Consider the following 8,797-nt stretch of genomic DNA (forward strand, 5'->3'; position numbering starts at 1 on the left):
TTAACGTCATGATTTAAAAAACACTAAGAATGAGATTAGTTGAATGATCATCCTCATTAATCATGTCATGATTTCTCATGAATTTCGGTTGTAATGGATGAAATTTATAAGTCTCATTTTCCTTTTGTCAAATTCTCATTTGCATGATGACAAAAGTTGTGAAAGTGTAAGGTATCATCTAGTTTCATCTTAGTAATGTTTCTATCCAGATATTTAGAACAAATAAAATGAGAGTTTAAGGTAAGTGTGACATTATGTTGGTTACGCAACAGGGGCGGATCTACAAGGAGGTGAGGGGTTGCTCGGGATGCCCCTCAACTTTCTTGACGAAATACAAAAAAATATTGTGCTTTTTGGTTTTATGTATTTGAATACCACTAAGCAATTATTAGGATACCCCTGAACATAATACTAGTGAGAAATAAAGAAGAAAAATGAAATAATATGAAGAGTGGTGAGATCTTCGCCATAGTTGCAGAGAGACTAACGAAAAAGACACTCCCTTTTTTTGTTTTAAAACCAAAAGATTAGCAATTATTATTTGAACTTTTTCCTTCTCTTGGAATTTGGAAAGTGGGCTGTAACCCACGTGGGTTCAATAACTTATCATTGTTTCCCTATTTTTATTTATTAATATTAGTTTTAGTTATAATTTACAATTACAATTTCACTTTTTACATATTATTATTCAATTAGTTATCTATTAGTATTTAATAACTTATCTATTAGTTTATTAATCAATATATTATTTATTATTTAATCAACTTATTACGTATTAGTTTATTAAATTTTTTATTTTGTTTTATTTAAAGCTCACTACTTATAACAACCTTTTATTATAAATCATCTATTTTTAAACTGTGTAAATACCGGATAACGCTTATCGCCGTATAAAAATGCTTTGATGTCGACATTATTTTGTATTAGAAAACCTCAAACACTTTAACAAATATACTAAATTAAAGTCCGTGATGAATTATTAGTACATATCAAAAGATACAAAAACTTACGTTAGGAACCAACCCGAACCAAGCCAAAAATTTTAATGTTCGCTTGTACAATAAAAAATTGGGATACCCCTGAGTTTTTCTTCTAGTTCCGCCAATGTTACGCAAACCTCACAACCTTCATGACATAGCCTAAGTAATGATATTGTATTCTGATCAATCTTCAGAATATGTAAGGTATCGGAAAGCTTTGTTAGAAGACTGCTCATTATGGTTCTTATAACCTTAACGTTTAATTTTGTCACTAACTCTCATGTTAGTTATTTGTTGAATTCTGGTAAGGAAACATATGGAACTAGAGTCAACTAATCATGTGTTAATTGGAATATTAAAATTAGCAGACTCAAATATCATTAGCAAGTGACTACCTAATTAACTTATCCAACTGTTCTTTTGAATAATGGATAGTCTCGTTGCTTATGCCTAGTCTAATGGCATAATCATGTAGTGATATTTTCCCATGAAGAACCTTAGAGTTGGGATTTTGTATTTCTATTTTGACTATGGACCTTAGAACAATCCTCTTTTGATGTTTCAGTGGTTATAAGGTGAACGACATCTTATTTTCTAGTTTCAAACATTTATTCTATGTACATATGTTGCTTATCAACACACTCATTTTCCTTTGGTACTTTTGAGTGTTATAGTTGATTTATAAGGCATCAAATTGTACAAGTGAAAATCTTAGTATGTAATGTACTGAAAAATTGTACTTATTTCCATGCGTAAGCCGTTAACTTTATGGGTCATGGTATTGTATATTATAATGTATTCACATATACCACTTAACTTTATGGTTTAGAATTTTAAATGAAGCCATGCATCTTAGGAATTCTTGTGATTATTCCACAGATAATAGATTAGTCTTAGGAAAAACTTAATCTGGAATAACTTTAGTGATAGTATTTATGTTAGAGAGTTCTTGATTATCATAAGAGACATCACGTTCGACTTATCCTAATCATCATGCTCTACTCTTCTTCTGTAGTACCTTTATCAGAAGGGAGCAATAGGATTATCGTATCCTAGGAGATAATCAAGGATTTAATTCAAGAGCTAATTCTTATAGAAACTTTAAATAAAGCAAAACATTTTAGGTTTAAGAATTATAGTGGGTGAGATATTGATTTATAGAAGAAAATTATAGTGAGTAAAGTTATGGGTACTTAAAAATTAAGGCAAACAAAATGATCATAAGATTAATGAAGGATCATTAATGTGAGGATCATTATATGAAGAAGTTGTGATATGTCTATTACTAACATCAAAATAATAGACTTAGTTAAAATTTTACTCAAACGAAGACAAATCAGCTTTGGCCAGAAGTGTAATCATTTAAGCATGTGTGCAAAGTGATTGCGACAAATCAGCTTTGGCCAGAAATGAGACAATCACTTTAGTTATGCACTTATTGAGTATGCTATACATGAATGAATTAAATCAGCTTTGGCCAGATATTAAGACATTCACGTTTGTAATGCACACTCAACATAGCTTTCGTAATACTTGAACGATAAATAGATGTATTAAATCAGCTTTGGCCAGAAATGATACATCAGAAGCTCATTCAAGTTAAACTATTTTGGTTTTGTAAAACATTATCTGATTCTGATTAATTAACTAAGTATTTGCAAAAAACCAATTATTTAATAGCAAACCACATTAAACAGCCTAATGAAGTAACGGGTTGAGATTTCGAGTTAGTCTTAGGTCTCGAGTGAGATCTCGACTCGGTTATGAGATCTCGACTCGGTTATGAGCTCTCGGGTGAGATCTCGACTCATCTTGTGGTCTCGAGTCGCAACCTTATGGTCTCGAGTCGAAACCGTTGTCTCGAGTTGTAAAGATTTGAGAACCCTTATGATTTCGAGTCGAGACCTTGTGGTCTCGAGTCGAGATCTTGGTCTCGAGTCGTTAAATGGGTGATCTCGAAACTCCTGATTAGCAGCTGATTAGTGTGATAAGTTTGAATCAGCTAATTTTAAGGGATTTTGATTATAATTTCAAAATATCTCTATCTATCCAAGTTAATTATTTGATTATAAATTAAAAAAAATAATATTTTACTCGAAACTTGGAGATAAAGTTACACAATTTTAGGAAATATAATCAAATCCTGACGTTATCCCAAAATAAGGGGATTTCTTTATAAATATAAAAAAAATTATGGACATTACTACCAACTAAAAAATATAATTCGTTGGACTATTGGTTTATGATATACGTTCTGAACTAAAAAATATATATATTTGATTGAATTAAAAAAACTTGGATGAGGATTGCCTTAAACTTAATTTAATATGGCAGATTCTTTCATCATCAATCATAAGAATGCATAAAATAATTGACTTCAATTAAATATTGATGATGTTTTATAACAACTAGCCTATTAACATTATAGAGATAAGGAAGAGAGATTGAGGGAATGGATATTTTATTGATATCTAGAATGGATCATATAAGCCTTTATTTATAGGCTTAAGAGAAAGGAGTTAAGTACATGATAAGTCATAATAATAATGATGAATTCTAATGGATAGTCACACCATAAATGGATAATAATTCATAACACTCCCCCTTGAATATCCACGTGACAAAATAATATATTGTTCTTATAATACGCTTGGTGATGCTGCCTCGTTAAAAACCTTGCTAGGAAAACCCGGTGGGATAAAACCATAGCTAAGGGGAAAAGAGTGCAGCGCGTATTATTCTCCCCCTGATGATTTAAGCTCCTTGAGTTGACGCATACCGATCCCATGAACCAGTTTCTTGAATGTAGAGGTTGGAAGTGGTTTAGTAAACAAGTCTGCCAAATTATCGCTAGAACGAACTTGTTGAACAGTAATATCTCCATTCTTTTGCAAATCATGTGTGAAAAAGAACTTTGGTAAAATGTGCTTCGTTCTATCACCTTTGATGTATCCTTCCTTAAGTTGAGCAATGCATGCTGCGTTGTCTTCATGTAAAACTGTCGGTCCCTCATCTATCGTAGAAATACCACAAGACCCACGAATGTGTTGTATTACACTTCTTAACCAAACACATTCTCGACTAGCTTCATGAATCGCCAATATTTCTGCATGGTTAGATGATGTGGCTGTGATGGTTTGCTTTACAGAACGCCATGAAATAGCAGTGCCTCCACTTGTGAATAAATATCCAGTTTGAGATCGTCCAGTGTGAGGATCAGACAAATACCCTTCACCTGCAAAACCAACCAAACTTGTTGTCGATTGGTTAGTAAAATACAACCCCATGTCCTTTGTACCTTGAAGGTATCGAAATATTTGTTTTACCCCATTCCAATGCCTCTTTGTAGGGCATGAACTATATCTTGCCAATAAATTTACAGAAAATGATATATCTGGTCGTGTTTGACTAGCAAGAAACATTAGTGCACCAATTGCACTTAAATATGGTACTTCTGGACCAAGAATTTCCTTTCCATCATTCGGAGGTCGGAATGGGTCTTTCTCGACATCAAGAGATCTTACAACCATTGGGGTACTCAATGGATGTGATTTTTCCATATAAAACCTTCTAAGTAACTTTTCTATGTAGTTTTGTTGATGTACAAGGATTCCACCCTTGAGGTGTTCAATTTGTAACCCAAGACAAAATTTTGTCTTTCCAAGGTCTTTCATTTCAAATTCTCTTTTCAAGCATTCAATCGCCTTTTGGAGCTCACTTGGCGTTCCAATTATATTCAAGTCATCAACGTATACAGCAATTATAACATATTCAGATTCTGACCTTTTTATGTAGATACACGGGCATATTGAATCATTTTTGTAACCTTCTTTCAACAAATACTCACCAAGGCGATCATACCACATATGCCCAGATTGTTTTAGCCCATATAATGATTTGTTTAGTTTAATTGAAAGATGTTCTCGAGAACTAGATGTATATGAGTTTGGTAATTTGAATCCTTCAGGGAGTTTCATGTATATATCCGTATCAAGTGAGCCATAAAGGTAGGCTGTCACAACATCCATTAGGCGCAGATCAATCCCTTCTTGTATTACCAGACTAACAAGATAACGAAAAGTAGTCGCATCCATCACCGGAGAATATGTCTCCTCATAATCAATCCCAGGTCTTTGCGAAAATCCTTGTGCTACTAATCGTGCCTTGTATCGTACGATTTCATTTTTCTCATTGCGTTTTCGCACAAAGACCCACTTATATCCGACAGGCTTTACACCTTTAGGTATAGGGACTACTTGTCCAAAAACTTCTCGTTTATTGAGGGAATCTAATTCTGCCTTAATTGCGTCTTTCCAATTTGGCCAATCATTTCTTTGTTTACATTCCTCAACAGATTTTGGTTCTTGATCCTCATTATTTTCCATTACTTCTAGCGCTATGTTATATGAAAAACTATCATCGACGTTGATTTCATTTCGGTTCAATACCTTTCTAGACATGATATAATTTATTGAGATCTCTTGGTTTTCAGGTACCTGAGGTTCTTCTGGAACCATCATGTCTAGTGTCTCTTCAGGAGACTCTTTTCTTGGCATTATCATTACCTCGACTAGACCATCTCCATTATTTGCTCCTTTTTTCTTTCGAGGATTTTTATCTTTAGAACCGATTGGTCTACCACGTTTGAGACATGCATTAGACTCATTTCCAACATGTGTTTGTCCTTCTGGGACACTTATTTTTACTGGAGCATTAGCAGCTGGTATGTGTGACTTAGTCACTCTCTTTAGGTCAGTGAATGCGTCTGGTACTTGATTTGCTAATGTTTGTAAATGAATTATTCTTTGAACTTCTTGTTCACACTATTTAGTTCGAGGATCAAGATGAGATAGTGATAATTCATTCCAAATTATATTATTATCTTTCAGCTGCTTTTCATCTCCCGCTAATGTTGGGAATGTTGTTTTAACAAAATGACAATCACCAAATCGAGCTGTAAATAAATCACATGTTGATGGCTCTAAATACTTAATGATCGATGGTGATTCATACCCAACATATATTCCTAACCTTCTTTGAGGTCCCATCTTTGTTCGTTGTGGTGGAGCGATAAGAACATATACGGCACAACCAAAAATCCTTAGATGGGAAATATCTGGTTCTTGACCAAAAACCAATTTTAATGGGGAGGAAGTGTGATAACTCGTTGGCCTGATGCGAATTAGTGTTGCTGCATGTAAAATTGCATGCCCCCAAGCAGATGCTGGTAGTTTTGATTTCATAATCATTGGTCTTGCAACCATTTGAAGTCGCTTGATAAGTGATTCAGCAAGTCCATTTTGCGTATGTACATGAGGTACTGGATGCTCTACACTTATGCCAATAGACATGCAGTAATCATTAAAGGTTTGGGATGTAAATTCCCCAGCATTGTCCAACCGAATTTTCTTTATGGGATAATCAGGAAAATGTGCTCTTAACCTTATTAATTGAGCAAGTAGTCGTGCAAATGCCATATTACGACTTGATAGTAAACTCACATGTGACCATCTAGTTGATGCATCAATTAACACCATAAAGTATCTAAATGGTCCACTGGGGGGGTGTATAGGTCCACATATATCCCCATGTATTCTTTCTAAAAAACTCAAGGATTCTGTCCCTACCTTAACTGGTGAAGGGCGAGTGATTAACTTTCCTTGTGAGCATGCAACACATATCCTTAGATTGAAGAATCTTCTGGTTCTTCAAAGAATGACCACATGAATTTTCTATAATTTTTCGCATCATTATTGATCCGGGATGGCCTATCCGGTCATGCCAAATGATAAAATTTTCTCGATCCATAAACTTTTGGTTTATGATTGCATTTGATTCAATTGCACCAATTTTGGTACAATACAAACCAGAGGCAAATGCGTGTAACTTCTCTAATATGTGTTTTTTTCCCGAAATAATATTTGTGATTTGAAGGTACTCATCATGTCCTTCACATGTAGTCTCAAGATGATATCCATTTAGACGTATATCTTTAAAGCTTATCAGATTTCTTTGAGACAGTGGGGAAAATAAGGCATTGTTAATTTTGAGCAAAGTTCCACTTTGTAGAACTACATATGCTTCTCCAAAGCCTTCAATTAACTTTTTTTTTTACCAGATATAGTACCAACGCTTGCCTTTTTCATTGTTAAACTAGAGAAATAATCCCTTTTCGTTAGGATTGTATGTGTAGTAGCACTGTCTATTAGACATACATCTTCACCATTAATATGAAGTTTAGTTGAATACTCCACATGCTTCAAAACAAAATAAAGCTTCATAAATAAAAGTATAATATGGTTCAAACATAACAATTTCATAAAGTGCCCCAAAAACAAAACATAACAAAATCCCAAACAAAAATAAAACATCAAGGAAATAACATAATTTTAAATATAATCATTCATGCATAGGGAAAATGGCAAGCATCCAACTGGTTTGTATCAGACAAGATATCACCAGAATCCAAATTAGCTTGCTCGATAAGGAAATCATCATAATCCAGATTAGTTGCATTAGTATGGTCCTTTTCACCACTTGGGACATCAACATTTCCATCTTCATATGTGAAATTTGTCTCTATTCCTTTTTGTTTGTCTTTTATAGATTGTTGGTAAAGCTCTACTAAGTGTCTGGCTGTACGACATGTACCAGCCCAGTGGTTGTTACCACCACATCGATAGCATGCATTTGATGAGGTTCCACTTTTCTTTTTACCTCTTTCATCATTGGATTTCTTTTCATTATCATGCAACTTCTGGTGTGTTCTTCTATTTTTGAATTGAATACCATGATAATTCCCCCGACCATATGCACATCCACGACCACGTCCATGACCACGACCACGAATACGACCATGACCACGCCCACGTTGATAGCCACGACCACGTCCGTGACTTCCACTTTGGTCATTATATGTTGCCACATTCACTTCTGGGAATGGGGTTGTACCAACTGGACGAGTTTCATGGTTTTTCATTAGTAGCTCATTATTTTGCTCAGCCACAAGCAAACATGATATTAAGTCACTGTATTTGGTAAAGCCCCTTTCACGATATTGTTGTTGCAAGACAATGTTTGAGGCGTGAAAGGTGGAGAATGTTTTTTCCAACATCTCCTTATCAGTAATATTTTCACCACATAGAATCAATTGTGACGTGATTCTAAACATTGTTGAGTTGTACTCACATATAGACTTAAAGTCTTGCAACCTTAAATTAATCCATTCATAACGAGCTCTTGGTAATATTACTGTTTTCTGATGGTCATACCTTTCTTTTAAATTGGTCCATAGGACGAGTGGATCTTTGATAGTGAGATATTCATTTTTCAATGACTCATGAATATGGTGGCGTAAGAAAATCATTGCCTTTGCTTTATCTTGGGTACTCGTTTTATTTCCTTCTTTAATTGTATCCCCAAGGTTATTGGCATTTAGATGGATTTCAGCATCCAAAGCCCATGACAAATAATTTTTCCCAGTGATGTCTAAAGCCATAAACTCAAGCTTTGCAAGATTCGACATGATTAACTATATTAAAGAAATACACGTGGATTAATGTATGTTATTCAAATATAAACCAATAACAATAAAATTTGTAATAACAATTACTCACTATAAATAAAACAAGATTAATAAGATAATTATGTATTTTAGGCTATTTGTATAGTTTATTGATATTGTATTACAATAAATATTTAAAACACATGACTTAACATAATTATATTGAATGACAAAACAAAGTTTTACCAACTTATTATACGTATAGACAACTAAATATTTAAAACACATGACTTAACATAATTAGTGCTAAAAG

The 8,797-nt window shown here is 33.9% G+C and overlaps 1 protein-coding gene across 1 annotated transcript; it reads right to left on the reverse strand.

Moving 5' to 3' along the window:
• Positions 1 to 7,383: 7,383 nt before the first annotated feature.
• Positions 7,384 to 8,505, reverse strand: LOC110887909. The gene has a single exon (XM_022135468.1). It carries the CDS (start codon positions 8,503 to 8,505, stop codon positions 7,384 to 7,386), a length of 1,122 nt encoding a protein of 373 aa, XP_021991160.1.
• Positions 8,506 to 8,797: the final 292 nt, after the last annotated feature.

The sequence above is a fragment of the Helianthus annuus genome, chromosome 11, assembly GCF_002127325.2.
Source record: "Helianthus annuus cultivar XRQ/B chromosome 11, HanXRQr2.0-SUNRISE, whole genome shotgun sequence".
NCBI classification, from domain to species: domain Eukaryota; kingdom Viridiplantae; phylum Streptophyta; class Magnoliopsida; order Asterales; family Asteraceae; genus Helianthus; species Helianthus annuus.